At 41.0% G+C, this 19,898-nt stretch overlaps 1 protein-coding gene across 5 annotated transcripts in view; it reads left to right on the forward strand.

Moving 5' to 3' along the window:
- Positions 1-19,898, forward strand: part of tanc2b (tetratricopeptide repeat, ankyrin repeat and coiled-coil containing 2b) — a 156,840-nt gene that overhangs the window by 131,716 nt on the left and 5,226 nt on the right. For all 5 annotated transcript variants that reach the window (XM_028567225.1, XM_028567227.1, XM_028567228.1 and 2 more), the window contains 18 exons: positions 757-1,038; positions 1,260-1,384; positions 3,224-3,455; positions 4,640-4,809; positions 5,290-5,568; positions 7,282-7,449; positions 8,893-9,053; positions 10,813-10,921; positions 11,033-11,155; positions 11,360-11,596; positions 11,740-11,949; positions 13,052-13,145; positions 14,789-14,922; positions 15,205-15,328; positions 15,706-15,881; positions 16,720-16,852; positions 19,030-19,121; positions 19,671-19,817. In XM_028567225.1, the coding sequence (XP_028423026.1) occupies positions 757-1,038; positions 1,260-1,384; positions 3,224-3,455; positions 4,640-4,809; positions 5,290-5,568; positions 7,282-7,449; positions 8,893-9,053; positions 10,813-10,921; positions 11,033-11,155; positions 11,360-11,596; positions 11,740-11,949; positions 13,052-13,145; positions 14,789-14,922; positions 15,205-15,328; positions 15,706-15,881; positions 16,720-16,852; positions 19,030-19,121; positions 19,671-19,817 (2,996 nt within the window). The remainder of the gene's footprint in view (positions 1-756; positions 1,039-1,259; positions 1,385-3,223; positions 3,456-4,639; positions 4,810-5,289; positions 5,569-7,281; positions 7,450-8,892; positions 9,054-10,812; positions 10,922-11,032; positions 11,156-11,359; positions 11,597-11,739; positions 11,950-13,051; positions 13,146-14,788; positions 14,923-15,204; positions 15,329-15,705; positions 15,882-16,719; positions 16,853-19,029; positions 19,122-19,670; positions 19,818-19,898) is intronic.

Below are 19,898 nucleotides of genomic sequence, written 5' to 3' on the forward strand. Positions count from 1 at the left end.
CCACTCTCAACTTTTTGCTAATTTTCTTTTGTAACAAAATGAGTTCAAAGCAAACACATCTGGATTGTAAAATTAGTTTCCAATTGAGTTCTTAAGATAAAACTTCTTGCTCTCACCATTACATAAACTACTGTGTATTAATCCTACTTCATTTTTAGTTCATAGTGAGATCATAGTCAATATTTTTTTTTTTTTCAAAATTTAAGCTATCAAGCACATTTTACACCCAGCCCGTCCATATATGTTCAAAGGATTAAAGGGTAGAACTAGGAGCACATATGAATTATATTTAGTCTAGGTTATTAACTTTTTTCAGTGATGTCAATCTTTAAAGTTAAAGTACATGAATATAATTGTTTATCCTTTATATTTGTAAGCTTAAAATCAACATAAAAACAATTATTTTGTTGTAGGTCGATGTGTAAAAGATTAAATCAGTGGAGGATTCAATACAATCAAACATGATTCAACAAATGCTTTTTATGTATGAGATTGTAATACTTGTTACGTGTTTATGCATATATAAGTGTGTTTGCATACATATTTATTAATATATATTAATCCTATACAGTATCTATGCACCAATGTGTATTATTTGCATGTTAGTATAGGGGCTTTTTACACATGGTAAATAAGCCTATTTCAGTCTCTAGACACATTACTGCAGGAAAGGGGGAGACTCTTGATTGTAAAACATTAATTTTAGTACATTAACGTGGCTTATAACTTTTATTCTTCATTTTCTTGATCCGCCAGTGCGTTTTGCACCCTATCGGCCTCAAGACATCGCCCTCAAACCTCTGCTGTTTGAGGTGCCGAGCATCACCATGGACTCTGTCTTTACGGGCCGCGAGTGGCTCTTCCAGGAGATCGATGCCCACCTCAACAGCCCCAACGCCAGCACCAACCGCGGCGTGGCGGTAGTAGGCAACATCGGCTTTGGCAAGACCGCGATCATCTCTCGTCTGGTGGCGCTCAGCTGCCACGGCACCCGCATGAGACAAATTGCCTCCGACAGCCCTCAGGCTTCACCCAAACGTAGGCATCAGCTTATTTCTACATATGATTTCCAAGACGCCTTGCTTCCTTTTATAATTATCAGTGAAGATGGAAAATTCTTTCTTGAACTCCACCGTAGAATTTAAGTATTTTTATAAAATGTTGGACAGTCTCACTTAATCATTTGTTTTGAGAGTGAGATGGCATGAATGTGTCACGTGTTAGAGCTGTCCCTGACTGTGTTGTTGTCTTGTGTCCAGATGGAGAGGGGCTCCCTCTCACTCAGCCCCAGCCCACGCATGGCACCCTGGGAGGAGGCAGCTGTCCCGGGACCCCCGAGATGAGGAGACGTCAGGAAGAAGCCATGAGGAGGCTGGCATCTCAGGTACCAGATACACCCATGTACACACAAAGATTTACATTTTAGTCTCTTGATTTACAGGCAAAATGCACCTAATACTACCAAAAGAATATTGGTGGACCTTTATACTTAAATAATTCTTGATTTCTCCTCCCATTGGCCTCTTTTACAAATGCAGATCATCTATTTTTTCTGCCATTTGCTCTAGACACATGTGTGCTTGTAGTGATTTTAATTTGCAATTTCAAGCTTTCAATTGATGACCGTAAATTACACAAAGATGAGTGCACAAGCCTGAGCCACTTATGAACATTTCTACCTCCATACACCTCCATTTCCACTTTTCCTTTCACAGCTGTATGAAATGAAAAGAAAATGTATGTTTAATGACCACATATTATGTCAGGGGTATCATTTGCATACAACTGTTTTGTCAATTCTTTCTTTCATCCGTTCTTCATCAAAGATTAAAACTGCATACATGATTATTAAGAGGAAATATTGCCGGATCTCTAAAATGGTCATATGCAGTATAATAGTACATTTCATATTGTTTATGGTTCAGCGTAACATTTTCATTTTCATGTAATGATAATTTAAAAAGCTCCTTAATCTTAATTTTTCAATCAGTGATAACAGAGGTGGTAGTAAGCCAATGATTCACTCTTTTGAATGCCTTTTCAAAACGCAAGCACGGATGCGACTCTTTCATGCCACCTGCAAGCTATCGACTCACACAGGGTTTGCTCTCGAGGTGGTAGACTTCAAAACAGGTGGACATAAATTGGGACCCTTTTTAAAAAAAAAATAAACATTTTAAAAGAGAAGTTTAATCTTCTTTTCAAACACTATTACTTGAGTAATTCACTTGTTTGAACCTGCCTGCTGTGTAAACCTGTATGATGTGTGAATCCGGCTCTTTTTCTGGCTCCTCTTCCTGTCTGCTGTTGCACCTCGGTCCCCCTCCCCTGCTGCTTAGCCATCTGCATCCCCAGTCCCAGCCTGATGCATTATGCAGATGTGTTTAAAAAAGAAAAAACAACTTTGCCAGGGAGCCTTATGAAATATTTATACCTGCAGAAAGCCATTTCCCAGCCAAGCTATTAGATCTTGTTAACTCTGTGCATTAATAATTAAGCTTACTCCCTTTTTCACCCCTTTTGTTTTAAAGCTCTTTATCCCATTGTGACCAAAAAATTAGCATTTCATTTTGATTAATCTTTTTTTATTTTTTTTTATTTCATCCCTTTTTCTTCACTGCCCCTCTGATCGCTGCCACCGCCTCTGAAAATTCAAACTCTTTGTGATCTCTGTCCCCGGGAGCACTTGGTCACAGCTGCTTCTGTTGTTTTGTTGACTAACCTCCGAGAAACCTGCCCTCCACTATCCTCTAACGCCACTACATGTCCATGCAAAGACTTTTTATTCATTCATTTAATCATGAACATGTTTCCAGTACATGACTGTGAAATCTGACAGTTTAACGCTTGACTCCTTTGTACCACAGTCATCGAACACATGAGCATGCATGAGCTAACTCCGAATCTGTCTCTCTAGGCAGCCGGAAGCAATGAATTATTAATAGCTAAAACCATACAGCGAAACAAGGAGTATTATGTTTCATTATACTGCAATCATCCACTGTGAAGTTGACTCAATCCCAAATGAGTTGTAGCTGTAGTAGACGCTAGGCTCTGACTGAGCCCAGAAACCAGTGTTATTTCTAAAAGTGTGTCATGCTCCTTGACACTGATCTTCAGTTTTTGCAATACCCAAAAGTTGCTCATGTTTAGATTTACTGTAAGTGTTTACCTTTATATTTGACCTGGCTGCAATCTTCTCCCAACTCTCTGTCGCCCCCAGGTGGTGGCGTACCACTACTGCCAGGCAGATAACGCCTACACCTGCTTGGTGCCGGAGTTTGTGCACAACGTGGCGGCTCTGCTGTGCCGCTCGCCGCACCTCGTCGCCTACAGGGAGCAAATGCTGAGGGAGCCGCACCTACAGAGCATCCTGAGTCTGCGCTCCTGCGTCCAGGACCCCCTGGCCTCCTTCAGGAGGGGGGTCCTAGAACCCCTGGATGCACTTTACAAAGGTGATACACTTGTAGTCGAAAATAGTGTTAACTCTGTTCAGTTACTTGTTGCATCTGTTCAAATTCATTGTACTTAAAAGTGATTTAAATTTCCCAAATCTAAATGTATTCATAGTGGTTTTACCCCCAAACACAGGGATTAGAGCAGCCACGGAATAGATGTAATGTAAACTAAAAACTAAAATAAAATAAACAGGAGCACTTTAAAGCAATGGATATGCAGCGTAGACTTTATTCCATCAGCTGACTTTTCAACCGCAATGTGCGCTATTTGGGGCTTAAAGCTGACATTATCTCTTCTGGGGTATGAAATCCTGCAAAAATATTTAGTAAGTAAGCCTTGTATTTAATCGTTTTTAATCATTTAACTAAAGAATTCAAAAACTGCAGTAATCTATAGCTCTGCATGAGTCATTCTCCCTCTTGTACAGCTGGTATAAACTTCATTTATTTGCTCTGTTGGCTCGGTTTGTCTTCACGTTCTTCATAATAAACTGGAATGTGTAATAAGTATTTTGCTTAACATTCAAATCATAGACTATGATTCATACACAGTGCTTTTGGCGATTTGTAATTCATGCCTCTTCAAGCCTCAGTATTCAATTCATTCTTTGACTCGAAATCCTTGGTGCGTGATATTAGAGGGATCATGTGCACAATGTGCTCAATATAACCAACATCAAATTTTTTAATCTCAACACTGGAACTGAATGTTTCTTAAAGCTCCTAACTTAATAAACCACACCCAGCTTCACAGGTAAAACCAAATTATGAAGTGAAATATGACTTTGTGGCTCTCCCCGAAATGTAAAACTTTTATCAAAGAGAAGATAAGCGACTCCTGAGAAAGACCATGGAATGTGGCTGAAAGCTCTGGAAACTAGGAAATTAGATTTATTTATTTTTTATTAGGGGGATTTTGGGCACAATGATGCTGCATACATTACAAACCGTGAATAGTAATCTTCTATCAGATTAAAACATACCAGTCAATAAATAGAAAACTGTCAATATATAAATATAGCTGGTGCAATGGTAGCAGGTAATACATAAATACAAGATCACATTTAATAAATATAAAAAAATAAACATATTGCTACTAGTCAGTTGGCAACATTAAATGGCTGATGGAACAGAAAATGTGCTAAATAGTATCTTGTTTTAATGCTCTCATTCTTTTTCAGAGAGGAAGATCAACTCTGAGGAGGACCTCATAATCCTCATAGACGGTCTGAATGAGGCAGAGTTTCACAAGCCAGACTACGGAGACACCATCGTGTCCTTCCTCACCAAAACCATCAACAAGTTCCCTCCCTGGCTCAAACTGGTGGTCACAGTCAGAACCACGTTACAGGTAGAGGATTGTAAATCCCACTGTTTGTATCTGCTCTTCTGCTGTTTCATATTTAATCTAATTCAAGAGGCTTTATTTAAAATTCAGCATGGGTTGACTTAAACAGCAGCTAGCTTTTTATTGTATTATTCTATTATTGTTACCACTGCCAGCTACGACGCTTTTAAATTAATTAATTATGAGCGGGTTATTTTTGAATCAACTGGAGGCCACTAACTGATTATATTGAATTTGTTTTGAATGCAACTCGTCCCCTTTTTGACTCTGACCTTTTCATTTTCACTCTATTATGCAAAGGATATGAAAATCACTTTTTTTTTTTTTTTTTGTCTCCTCTCCCTTTACCTTTCATTCATGAGGAAGAAATAGATGTAGACTAGTTATTCATAGCATTGTGTACTTCATTTCTGTTAGTATGTAGGCAATTTATAAAGATGTCTCCGCACCAATATAACGAAGTTCCTGATTCTGACTGTTCAGGAGATCACCAACGCGCTGCCGTTCCACCGCATCTCTCTGGACAGCCTGGAGGAGAATGACGCCATAGACCAGGACCTGCAGGGCTACATCCTGCACCGCATCCACAGCAGCCCGGAGATCCAGAACAACATCTCGCTCAACGGCAAGATGGACAACACCACCTTCGGCAAGCTCAGCGGCCACCTCAAGGCCCTGAGCCAGGGCTCCTATCTGTACCTCAAGCTCACCTTTGACCTCATCGAGAAGGGCTACCTTGTCCTCAAAAGCTCCAGCTATAAGGTACAGAGTCAGTTTGTGAGTGTTTTTTTACAGGTTTAGCTTAGACCAGAGATCTTTAGCAGGGGGTCTGGGGAAAAAAAGATTTGAAAGATTTTTCAAAAATTAAAACGTCTTAACATGAATCCAACATATTATTAGCAAATATAAATTGGCCTATATAGGTGGTCACTAAGGTAGACATCCACAGATACAGTTAATCCTAAGAATTCACTGTGCCACGTTATTATAAAATCATGCCAACAATTATTATTTTAATAGCTTAGTATTCTATTCACTAAAAAGGTATGTATAAAGGCTTTAGTCCGCAATACACTTTATTGTAGCCCCAGTTTAATATGCAACTTTTGTATAATATATGTAGTAGGGGGTCCATGATCTGTCTCTCTTTCAGTTAAGGGGTCCCTGGCTTAGACTGATGATCTAAACCAGAGGTTTTCACTGCGGAGTCATGGGAGAGATGAAAGGAGGATGTGGAGGGAAAGAAGTGAGGCAAAGATACAGTGTGAGATTAAAAGGGACAGGTGCATGCTGGTGTTCTTAAAACAACTGGAAGTTAGTTGTTATGGTTTGGCCCCCTAATTTGTAGGGGTGTGAATCTTCACTGGTCTCACGATTCGATTAGATCAGGATTATCCTGTCAACGAATCGATTCGATATCACGATGCGTCACCACCTCAATATTATTATATACTGCTACACTCTTACACGCATTAACAAATTTAAGCAGTCAGATAATATATATGAACTCCCCTTTTTATTGTATCTGCCCCTAAAAAAAGACACTCCCTGAATGTAGTGGAGTCTTAACACAGCAGACAACAGACAAAAGGCAAAAACAAAAAAAGCAGCGACGGGAAAATCAACAAGACAAAATAGATTATTGCCTACAATCAGTAGGCCTCTCACTGCATCAATGCAGAATCATCATGGTCAGTGTGACTTACATAGAAGCATTATATCTCTTATGTCCGTCAAGAATAAATGTCCCTAAATCCGCTTAGAAATCACAGAAAAAAAAGATGCTCCTTGTAACTGCAGAACTTGTCTGAGAATCATTGTGTTTTAATTGTTTTCAGTATAAAAGTAAACCAGTGATGGTTGTCTGTACATCTATTGGGTACACTGCAAACAGGATCTCCTGATGGCTAATTCAGCGTAATTGTTTTGGTGCCAAATGCGAAAATGTCAAAAATAATACGCTAAAATATCAATATACAGGCTTAAAAAAACAGGTCTCAATTTCTAGCATAGAAACTCCATAGCAACGGGGAAGAGATGAGGTGGGTGATTTGGAGGAGGACAGTGTTAGGCTACTAAATAACTTGGTGCTCATGATTTGCAAAGGCAACGCTCGAAAGCCATTTTTTATTTACCTGCACTCTGACATGCGTTGTGTAAAAGTAGTTTAATAAAATCTTCTTTTTGACAGTCGGAACCCAACTCCTTTTTCATAAATAATGCAGCTGAATTGTTTTAGTGTGCATTTTACAATGAAATATTTCATCACACACCCTCAGGTTAATTTATTTTCGTGTATTCAGAAGTGCTTCCAGACTCCATAAAAAAATGACATCTGATGCATTTACATTTTCCTCTCTGAGGAAGAAGAAGTTGAGGACGCGCTGTACAAACACAATGCATTATTCATTTTCTGTAGCGCTGCTCCAAAATGAAATCAGCATTATGATTCATACTCGCTCTTCTCTTCCTCAGGTGGTTCCAGTCAACCTGGCAGAGGTGTACCTGCTGCAGTGCAACATGCGCTTCCCCACGCAGTCCTCGTTCGAGCGGGCGCTTCCTCTGCTCAATGTGGCCGTGGCCTCGCTTCATCCGCTGACCGATGAGCAGATATATCAGGCCATCAACGCCGGTTCTCTGCAGGTAATAATCCTAAAATATACAAGACCTCAGACCTTGAGACCTTTTTAATATATCAAGGCCTTGAATGGAATTGATGTTTTATAAAATGGCCTCGGTGATCCAGTATTAAAGTCAACCTTCTACCAAAGTACATCTAAAGAGCAACATTTTAAACTACGTCGTGCTATTTGAGGGCACGCCTTATTCAGTTCAAGATTATGCATCGCTTTTATTGGACTCCAAGGGCCAGGAATTTTGGACCGGCATACATGATAACGCATGTCGGATTGCAGGGACCCAGGTTCCATTCAGCCCAAGATTATTTGTTCTGGGAGATGGGTCAACCCTAAACTGGATAAGCACATAAAAAGATAGGTCCAGACTAGTTTAATGATAGCCAGACAGATTATTTTATGGAGAAATGAAGGGGTGGCGTCAATCCAGGAGTGGGCTTGCGAGATGGCTAGGGTGGTGGTGTTTGGGGGGGAAGTCATATAAACGGGTTGCCAGATTGGATGTTTATACTACAAAATGGGGAAAGTACCTGAACTTTCTGGAGGGCTCCTGAGAAGCTTTGTGCTGGGGAGAGACGTGTATGATGGGCTTATGGTGTTGTCATTTATACATATGTTTATTTGGTTTATGGTTTATTGTCTATTTTGCTATTATTTTGTTGTATGGTCTTGAATATTGTAGTTACTGTGTCATCTTCTCTTTATTTTTGTCTAGGTGGGTGGTCATGGGGGGGGTGTTCATATTGCAAATTTTATGTTTTGTATGTTGTTTAAAAAAATTGGTAATCACATAAAAGAGTGACATTTTAATTTAAAACAAAAAGGGTGAGAATATTTTAGTTTCCTTGTGATATCCTCTCTTGCTAACCTGTGGTTTTACTCTGTCCTTGAGCTAAAATAAATGAGGCAGTAAGTCAATAAAGATTTCATAGCATGTTATCAAATGTTTATTTAACATAGCCAGGTATACTTAAAGGCCCTGAAAACCGCACCTTACTATGACTGATGTTTTTCTCACGCAAACTCACATGAATTTCCTGCCAAACTTAGAATACTTTTAGTTGTTGTGCGTTACATTTCTGTATTTGTTTTGTCGTCTCTGAAGTAGGCTGTGTTTAGCTTTGAAAAAGGGTGGTGTCACGAGCTTCTGTGCACCAATCAGGATTTAGCAATATTTGATTCTATCCTAGTTTTTACGGACGTTAACAATATGAAGAAAAGACCATCTTGTTTTGTTTTTTATTCGAATGAAAAGAATAAATAAATGCATTTATTTTTTGCTGGCAGATTGAAAGATGCAATAGTATAGTGTTCAGCTTGCTATTTTTTGTGCACTGAGAAAAACTAACATGTATTATTAAATATGTGAGAAGGTTAATGTGCACAGTGTTTTGGATTCATTTTGTGTTTGTAAATGTCTAAATAATCAAAACAATGTCTGTGGCTGCAGGGCACGCTGGACTGGGAGGATTTCCAACAACGTGTAGACAACCTGTCAGTCTTCCTGGTGAAGAGGAGGGACGGTACCAGGATGTTTGTTCACCCGTCCTTCAGGGAGTGGCTGATCTGGAGAGAAGAAGGAGAAAAGACGAAGTTCCTCTGCGATCCCAGGTGAGGACGGGCAGGAGACACCTGTGGATTGGATCTGTGATCATGCTGAATGTTTAGAAAGAAGGTTTATGCTCAGTCTGCTATGGTCTCCAAGTGGACATATTATGCTTTTCCGTGTTTTCTGTCATATCTACAATGTTATAATGTTGGATGTTCAAATAATGAGGTAAACGTATTTTAGAGAAATCCCTGTGAGCTAAAAGGTTCAGGTTTTCAACTGTTTTTTCTACTCTCTGCTAAGTGTTACGAAACTCTAAGCCGGCCTTCTATGATTGGTTATCTGCTATTTGATTGGTCAAATATGGCATTTTGGCTGCCAGTGTTGTTAAATTCTCACCAATTCCGAGTCACATTACTCCTGAAATATGTTTTGTTTATTAGTATTTGTTTTAAAATCCTTTATCTGCGATTTTTGACTGTAGAAAGTGCTGCTATATTCTATTAGTGTCCACTGCTAACTATAGTAGCTACATAACTAACGGCGGTAAACAATGTCATCTGGGCTGCCAATGTTGTCAATTCTCCCCAATTCTGGGTCGCGTTATCTGCAATTTTTGACGGTAGAAAGTGCTGCTTCGTTCCACTACAATCTAACGTTAGCATGCTGCTAACTATTAAGTACAGGGGACATTATTTGGTTTAGAAGCCTTTATTGGTGATTTTTATCGGTAAAAAGTCCTGCTATATACTCCGTTGCAGTAGCTCCAGCTTCAACTAGCTAGTAGTGGTGTGCAGATCGATTCAAATATCGATAATATCGATACCAACGTTGGATTTGATATTCATCAATACCAGTGTAATTACCGTAGATCCATACTTTAGTTTCATTTTCTCTCCAGCATGCACTGCTGCGGTTTCTGTGTCTGTGTAAGTGCTGCTGCTTTCTAGCGCCGCTCCTGTCATAGCGATATTGGCCCTGTATTTAATTGATATTGGATCGATACCAATTATTGCAGTATCGCACACCACTACTAGCTAGTGAAACAAAACTGGAGCGCACCAGAGATTCCAGGAAACTCTGGCCAATCAGAGCAGACTGGTCTTTTCGGGAGGAAAGAGACAGGCTCTCCTACAGAGCATCTCATACAGAGGGTGAATACATGTGCAGCAGCCATGGGCAGTATGAGTTTTTTTTTTTTTACATTAAAGCATGTAAACATGTTCTAGTACAAACACAGAATGCAAGTTTTATCCTGAAAATGCTATGTTATAGTAGTTGCCCTTTAAGGAAACCGCATTTTCCCGGCTGTAAACAGGATGTCGGGGTGAGACGATAAAAAAAGACATTAAAACCATCATGTTTTAGAAAAAGGAAGTTTTTGCACCCCAATTCCCTGCTTGCTGCAGGTTTTATAATAGGAGGAGGTTGAGGAATTTATGAAAAAGAAAGTTTTTAGCATTCATTATGAAATATATTGATGTTATAATATAAGGAATTAAATTACGGGGTACCTAACCCAATTCAAAAGTTACTATTTGTCACCGTTTCACCAAAAGATGTGACAATAAATGATTCTTCTGACTGCCACTTGCTGCTGTATCTTGTGTAATATGCTAAAATGTACTTTTACGGCCATGGCTTATTAGTCATTTAGTCGCAGGGACATTATGTTTATCTAGCAGAGGAAGTGTCGGAACATTTTATTTCCTGTATTATAATGAAAACCGATTGCACCAACTGCGCAGGTGACAACACAACATAATGAGCTGATGAGTCAGTCTCAAGTATTGAAGGATTCTGTGTTCGTCCTCTCTGCAGGAGCGGTCACACCCTGCTGGCCTTCTGGTTCTCTCGGCAGGAGAACAAGCTGAACAGGCAGCAGACTATTGAGCTGGGCCATCACATCCTCAAAGCACATATCTTCAAGGTATACAATTACTTGTCTCCTCACACATCTATACACACACGCACACGCTCCCGCACAGCTGTGGTCTGGCTCCAAAGTAATGAATATTTACACTCTATTTCTCTCTTCAAGGGTCTCAGCAAGAAAGTCGGGGTTTCCTCATCCATCTTGCAAGGCATGTGGGTATCCTACAGCACAGAGGGCCTTTCAGCTGCACTTTCTTCACTCCGAAACCTCTACACTCCCAACATCAAGGTACAGGCGCTAACATAGTAGAGAGGAGTCATACTTTAAGAATATTTCAACATTTTCTGGGTACCAAATCAAGACAACTTCTCGAAATATGCTTCACAGAAAACGTCCTCTTTCTGGATAGAGATGATTTGAAAATTGAAATCCATACCAACTGTGTCAATTTTGTAGTTCCACATTTAAAAATATTTTTTTTTTTCTGTCCAGGTGAGCCGGCTGCTTATGCTGGGCGGTGCCAATGTGAACTACCGTACGGAGGTGCTGAACAACGCCCCCGTCCTGTGTGTCCACTCCCACCTGGGCTACATGGACATGGTGGCTCTGCTGCTTGAGTACGGCGCCTCTGTCGACGCTCAGTCTGAAAGCGGCCTCACGCCGTTGGGCTACGCTGCCGCTGGGGGCCACATGGCCATTGTGACTGCGCTTTGTCGCAGGAGAGCGAAGGTGTGTGAAGGGTGTGACTTTTCTCTGTAATGTATTTTGTAATAGATCACTTCCATGTCCTGATAACGGGAGATCAATTGTAGCCCCTTTTGTGATCTTCCTTGGAATTTGTTTTCCTGATCAACTCCACGTCACGTCAACAGGTGGACCACCTGGATAAGAACAGCCAGTGCGCTCTGGTTCACGCAGCCCTGAGGGGCCACATGGAGGTGGTGAAGTTCCTCATCCAGTGTGACTGGGGCATGTGGCAACAACAGCAGCAGCAGCAGTCGCCACAAAGCCAACAGGTCTTCACCAAGAACCACGCAGTGCAGCAGGCCCTCATCGCTGCAGCCAGTATGGGATACACAGAGGTACAGCAGGGGGAGGGGGCTGATGGGGGTGTAGGCGGTGTAATGGTTTTAGTTATCATGCTCTCCAGTGTCTTTAACTCCTAATACTAATAGTGACAATTTTACTTTGTCAGAGTTCTTCTTTTTTAAAGTACTAGATTTGTGGAGGTAGATTTTGCTCAGTTGTGAAGCTGCAGAGGGAAAAAAAACATAAAAAACTATATTATTATTATTATTAAGACATTCTGTGGTTTTGTGCACCACAATCACTCCAAGGTTGTTCAGTAATGAATTAAGTCATAACTTATGATTTCTCATTTAAGCTTACATTGCAGTATGTCAGCCGTTTTTCACCAGAGCAGCCGCAAAAATGCCGTGTTCACAGGAAGAAAAAAAGGGATGTAAGGAGAATCAGACAGCACTGAAATGTTGATGATGATTAGTGTGTGTGTGAGCTGAAGGCAACAGAGAGGAGACTCGTCTCTGCATCTCCTTCAACTGTTTTTACACTATATAACATTAAAACGTTCAGCTCATTGCAGAGAAGTGTGGGGTTACTTTTCTTAGTAATACTGTACACTGCATATTGAATTATTGTCGAATGTTTTACTGCAATTTATCTTTCCATACACACTTGTGACTAAATGTTAAAAGTGCCAAAAGAGACATAGAAATAGTCAAACAAATTGAGAGAGAAAGCACTTTGAAAATGCAACAAAGCTCTTCGCAAACCACTAAATTTTAATATGAGAAAGGGGAACGAGCTAGAGTATGATGGAACGGAAAAGAAGTTAGGGGAATAGAGAGATGTAGAGAGGGAAAATGAAACGAGAGGGGAACCATATATAACTTATCATTATGTGGTAAATCCTACTTTGGCAATGCCACTTTTGTTCCAGCAGCTGATTGACCGAGGTCTGGTGGTCGATGTAGTTGCTAATGGTGACTGTCAGCCATCTAAAATTCAGCCTTATTAGATTACATATAAAAGGAAAGTAGATTCATGATAACAAGTGGTTTTACTTTTATGATTTTCTTTGTTGTTTCTAACATGTTTATCTGAGTCTTTTTAAAGTAAACTTGGACATTTATCCGTGTCATCTCGAATCCTGTCCCCCATCAGATTGTGTCCTACCTGCTGGACCTGCCAGAGAAAGATGAAGAGGAGGTGGAGCGGGCTCAAATCAATAACTTTGACTCCCTGTGGGGGGAGACAGGTGGGAATACCTACTTTAGACAGACATTACACCAATGAAACGCAGACAGATGACTGTGAATGCTTGATGGTTCATGTAGTTGTGAAAATCTGTGGACAGAATGTGAAAAATAAACGGTACAATTCAATGTTTTTTTTTTTAAAGGATCTAAGGAGTGTTTTGTGGGAGGGTTTTTCTGTGTGGCACTGCGAGGCAAAGCGCTGCAGTGCGGATATGAGAGATTGTTCTTGTGTGTCTGCCTGCTGCTGCTGCTGCTGCTGCTGCTGCGTCAGATGCTGATGGCAGTGCAGTGGTGTCATTGGAGCACAGACTGGGCTGGGCTCACACTGAGGAGGGGGAGGGATGAGTGTGCTCCAGGGTGCTTAGAAATTACTAGTCCAATTGCCCTGTGGCAGGGTTTTGAGAAATGCAATGTATCATTGTATCCTAAAGCAATGAAACCTCATTGCAAGCCCTATTCTACTATACAGCTGAGTGACTTGTACTCACTCAGCCGTAGTTTCATTGTTTATAAAAGATCAGAAGGAAGATGAGTTTTAATCCCAGTGTTGCTGGAAAGGTCAACTGAAAATACATTATTGTTTCACAGCCAAAGGGAGAGTATGTATGCATAGATATACTCATTGAACTGTGTATATCAAAGTGCAAATGCAGGGAGATTGTCACCGTTACATTGTCCACCAGAAAGCACTGAAAAGTTTATTTTTCAACCATATAATGTCCCGCTTAGTATGTATCTTGTTCCCAATTAAAAAAAAACAGATCTAAGGAATCCATAACACGTATGTTTGTTCATGTTATGTGTGTATGATTTAAAAAAAAAAAAGGCTAATATATCGTTTTATTGATTTATTTTAAACTCCCAAATATTGACATCAGTATCTATGTCAAAATTCCAGTATTGGTAGGGCTATAGTTGAAACCAGGGTCATTCCCTCTGGGGCTGCTACCACTCTGCTTAAATTATTCCAATTATAATCATTACATTTGAGAAGATGTCTTTTCAAAGGTCCTTGCTTTCACAAAAAGGGCTCTCTGCTCTTTTCCTTTCTTCTCTTCTCTGCTCTACTTCTCTTTAAAGCAAGACTTTGAAATGAATCCCAGAAATGCTGTGTTTTCCCATAGGGCATAGATTTTTATCAGCTATAATTGATATTGTATAATAACATGCATCAATGTATGATTCTACAGAGAATTATCACGCAAATCGGCAGCTCCCATTGGCTTTACAGAACTTCATAACGAGCTTCAGCTTGTCCATGCCACAGCATTACTGTTCTGTATTCACACCGCTCTCATAGCGTCATTTCTGGCTGCAGAAGGCTGAAAATCTCTAAAAACACACTGTACAATACCTGCTCAGACACAGTTAGCAGCTAGCTTGTGAACCTAGTGGAGCATTTAGCAGCTATGAAGCCAGATATTTTCTTCAGGAGTTGGTAGAGACAAAAAAGAGAGCTGAAATATTTGACTTTCATCATTCACTAGGTGGACAGCAACATGACGCCAAATAAATGATAATGTTGCTTCCTAACTGCTAGATGTGTAAATCAGTTCACCAAATTAACTTAAAAAGTGATGACCACATTTACCCAACTTCTCCCCATCTCATCTCTGATCATTTTTTGTGTTTGTGCGTCCAGCTCTGACAGCAGCCTCTGGTCGGGGGAAGCTGGAGGTTTGTCGTCTGTTACTGGAGCAGGGGGCGGCTGTTGCCCAGCCTAACAGACGAGGCATCGTCCCGCTGTTCAGCGCCGTCCGACAGGGACACTGGCAGGTTAGTGGCCACCTGATCCCCTTCCTTTCAAGAATTTGAATGCATTGACTTTTGTGTTTAAGTGGACACCAAGAATACGTTTTGCTTCCCCTAGCTTACTCCAAAAGGCAGCAAAGATGTGGCAGTTATGCTCTAGAAACTTATGTTGTTGTTTTTTTGCTTTATTTCCATTTGATTGCATGAAAAATATTGCAATTTTTCCAACTCACAAGCACAAAGCAAGTACGAAAGCCAGTTGCTGTTACATAGTGACATGGGTGCTGCTGTATTTGGGTGTTTTAGATCGTGGACCTCCTCCTCACACATGGCGCAGATGTCAACTTGGCTGACAAGCAGGGTCGTACTCCTCTAATGATGGCCGCCTCAGAGGGACACCTGGGGACGGTTGAGTTTTTACTAACTCAAGGTAAGCTGCTATGAAGGTAAAATTCTTGGGTTTAGCACACATTTAAAACAACGAATAGAAAACCAAAGTACAAATAGAAACTGGTAAATGTATTAAAATTCTAACGGATGAGCTAAGAATATAAGAATATTTGGTGTACCAGGGATTTTCTTTTCTCATACTTCTAAATCCCGTAGTCCTAAATAGAAAAAAAGAAAATCACAGCCACTGCACTAATAAGAATGAGCATAAATATAGTTTTCAAATTATGTTTGCAATAATTGCAGCCATATTAAATCAGCAGCTGATTTCAAAAATACAATCCAAATGAAATAAGCATGTAGTTATGAAAAGAATTCAGCCTGGCTGTGTTTCACTGCTGCCTTTTCTTTTCCCAGGAGCCTCTCTGTCTCAGATGGATAAGGAGGGGCTGACCGCTCTGAGCTGGGCCTGTCTGAAAGGCCATCTACCTGTCGTCCGCTGCCTGGTGGAGAGTGGAGCCGCCACCGACCACGCAGACAAGAACGGACGCACGCCCCTCGACTTGGCTGCCTTCTACGGCGACTCTGAAGTGGTAAGAGTCTAGATCTGTGAATTAAAAGGGCTTTGTATCGCACGCCCACTTAGAAAGGCTTTTGGCTTATTGTTGCTTCACTTTGATGTTTGACCTTTACTGTGCAGAAGGATTTATGTGCAGAGTTTGACACAAATTCACCTGCTGAACGGGGAACGTTTCTCTGTGCTAAGGATACGCCCTTTGAAATGCACCTTCTCATTCTTAACACAACACATGGAAATTGATAAATAATGAAACAATTAGTTGGCCAATCGACTAGTCGATCAACAGAGAAGTAATCGGCAACTATTTTGAAAGTTGATTATTGATCCAAGTCATTTTGTAAACGTTCTCCAGCTTCTCAAATGTGAAAACTTGCTAGTCTTCTTAGACTTTTATGATAATAAATTAAATATACCTAAAGACGCCCCTTTGGGCTCCGGGAAACTACTTCTGTAAGAGGTTTATATCCAAATGATAAATTCTGATTCATCAACAAAAATAGTAACATTTCATGTACAATGTTTCTCGGATGTGTGCAGTTATTCAGCTGGCTGTAAACACACCTACTTTATGGGTGGGACTAAGACTGTTACTTCAGTGATACACCGGAACGAATAGCAACGCGGATTTTGGTGCCTTATTTAGGTGCTACTTAAATGGTTGTGGTGGTGGTGTCACCTTTTTCAGACCTTTTGAGTTTGCAGGTATGTAATGTAGATATTCTAACTGGAGTCTGGAACAGATGAGTGATATCACTCACGGTTATAGTTTTTGGACTCAGCACATGGACAACATATGATTGTTCTTTCAAATGTTCCCCTGCTTTTCTCACCACATTGCTCCGTCTCTTCAGGTCCAGTTCTTGGTTGACCACGGGGCCATGATAGAGCATGTAGACTACAGCGGGATGCGTCCTCTCGACAGGGCGGTTGGCTGCAGAAACACGTCGGTGGTGGTCGCCCTGCTCAAGAAAGGAGCCAAGATAGGTAAGAGCAGGTTGACAGACTAAAGAGCCTACCATTTAGCTCACAAAGGACCTCTTCCAAATGCTGCATTTTTCTCCCGTAGCGCCATATTAAAAGGTTATTTGCTTGCCGTGAAATGAGATACAATTTGAGATTGTATTTTGGTGGAAAAAGTCATTAATTGGAGTTCAAGCATGAGCTGCATGAAAGACCATGAAGGGAGACTCCAAAGATGAGAACGCACTTTTAAGTACACACTTCCTGCTGGTCATTATAGTGCACTGTCGCATTTTACTGCTATAAGCCATGGATTCAGGTTTGTGTCTCCATGACGCTTAAACCACTTCCTGCTATTAGATGTCATCCGCCCCCCCACTGCCGCATCGTGCTGCTTTTCCTCAGCTATTTTTGGCTCTGATGTGCGTTTCTTTTTATTGTACTACTGTTGCCGCTGTGTTGTTTTGCTTTTTCTCTCTCTCTGTCCGTTTGTCGGTCCGGCTGTCTCCCTGTTTCTCTCTCAATCACATCCTCTCTCCAGTCCTCTGCGGTTGCTCAGTGACAGGTTGCTTGTAATGTTTCTTTTCGGTATCTCTCTGTTTTCTTTTTTTTTCCCCATTTTGTTTTTGCTGAGGCACTTATTTCCGCTTCTCACTGCTGCTTTTTTTGTGTTCCTTTTCTCACTTCTCCTTCTCCTCCACCACCATCTCCTCTCTCTCTCTCTTTCACCTTCACAATGTTTCTATCTGTTTTCTCTGGCAATTCTGGCCTCCCCTTCCTCGCTCTGCCCTCCCACTTAAACTCCTTCCCTTGCTCATGACCTCCTCCTTCTCCACCCCCTCACCCAATACCCCTCCTCTTGCCCCCATCCTCCGCCTCTCTCTCCGGCCCCAGGATGTCAGACGCTGCCCAGTCGGCCCCGAGGTAAAGCCAAGGCTGTCGACTTCTCACCCCACCAGGCATTTTGACAGCTCTATCTCCTCTCTCTGTGTTGTCTGTGTCGTCCTAAGTGTCGGCAGGCCAGCTTAGCTACCAAAACCTTCTCAAACTGACAAATAATAACACGCAAAGGTATTAGCACTGACAGTGATGCAGTCGGGATTGCCTAGAGGTAGATGCTAACACCCGAGTGGTTAATGACAGCATGCCCTGCCTCCAGCCTGTGACGTTGTATCAAAGTGTTGACCTTCCATCCCACAGATGCATGACGGAAGCCCTCAGTAACACTTGCGTGTTAGTGATTTAGCTGAAGTGCATGTATTTGTAATTCCTCTGTACCACCGCCACCACAGACTGAGGTGATAAACCACTGTGCTGTGCATCGTTCATCTTCCAGACGTTTCCTCAATGTCAGCTAGGCCAGTCAGCAGCATTCCTACCCTCACCACCAGCTCAAAGGACAGCTAACGCCTGCAGAGCTCCGTTCTATCCCTCCTGCTTGCCTCTTATGTTTATCGTTATCTGCCCTGTGTCTCCTTGTGCAAGATCCCCTACCTTTTCATCTCTGTGGTGTGTGTACATGTGTCAAGGATTGCTGTTGCGCAGATACAGAAAAGACACGTCAGTTTTAGTCAAGGGACAAACAGTCTGCAGGGATTAAGTGTCTTTTTTTTCCCCTTTTTGTTTTAAATACACGACACAAGTTGTCCTGCTCTCCTGCTGTTTTTGATCAAATCCCTGAATCAGTGAGTAGTACGAAGAATGACTGTACATCTGCACTTCTTGACAAGACAGAAAATGTGTGTTGATAGAAAGACATGACAGCAGTTTTTTATTTTATTTATTTTTTGTGCTCTACATCTACTCTGGGTTTGCCTGGGCCAAAACATATTTGCAGATAATTGCTACAAATAATAGTTTTAATCAACAGCTTCAAAATGTGCTCATTCTGCACTAGGGTGCACCAGGGTTAAAAATAATAATTATTATTGGCATATAGTATTTGACCCAGGTCTGATGTCCCATAGCAAGGTCACAGTGTTCTCGAGGTGTCAGAGCAGATTTTTGTAATCTTTTCTCTGCAGTGGATTGCCTGTCTTTTCTCCTCCATTCCCCATTTTGGCTGTTGTCCTCATCCCTGTTATTAATGTTGCGTGTAGTGTGACTCCCAGTCGCTCCTTCCTTCCTCCTCTTCTGCTTATTGCTGTGTGTCTTTCTCACTGTGTTTTTGTTTTCATCTTCTCTTTTCCTGTGTTACCCAGGTCCAGCCACATGGGCCATGGCCACCTCCAAACCCGACATCATGATCATCTTACTCAGCAAACTCATCGAGGAGGGGGACAGCTACTACAAGGTCAGAGAACAGGCCAGGCACTCTGGAGCTCACATTTTTATTGATTGAATTAAAAATAAATCTGTGTAAATATCTTCTAAATGTGAAATGTAAAAATATATCATACCACATACGCATTTAATATTATAACGACTGTGTATCGATCCTATTTTCTTTCTGTTATGAGCCATACTGTAGTATATGTACCATAGTTTTATATTATATACATATGTTAATCATGACTCTTCATGTGGGGTTTTAGTATATCTGTATTGTCATACATTCTATTGAACAACCCTACGAGATGCCTACGATTTGAGACAAAAATGAAATTGCGCTGAAACCATGCAGGAACTCATAGTGCACCTTTAAAGCATGTAAACATGTTCTTGTAGAAACCAAAAATACAAGTATAAACCTGAAAATGAGCATGATATGGGACCTTTAACGAATGTTATGATAAATGTATCTTAATGTCTAGCTCTGGTTCATATTGGGAAGGTTTTCAGATTAGCTTTTTATTTCACTGTAAAGGGGGAATAACCAGATTTCCTTCTGTTTGTCCAACAGAAGGGGAAGGTGAAGGAGGCAGCGCAGCGTTATCAGTATGCCCTCAAAAAGTTTCCACGCGAAGGCTTCAGCGAGGACCTCAAGACATTCAGGGAACTCAAAGTATCGCTCTTCCTCAACCTGTCCCGATGTCGGAGGAAAATGAATGTAAGTCTGCAGAGGACCACCATGAATGATTGTTGAAAAATGTTTCAGGGATTTACTGAAGCAGACTTATTTTAGGTTCAC

The sequence above is a fragment of the Perca flavescens genome, chromosome 21 (genome assembly GCF_004354835.1).
Source record: "Perca flavescens isolate YP-PL-M2 chromosome 21, PFLA_1.0, whole genome shotgun sequence".
In the NCBI taxonomy this organism is placed as follows: Eukaryota; Metazoa; Chordata; class Actinopteri; order Perciformes; family Percidae; genus Perca; species Perca flavescens.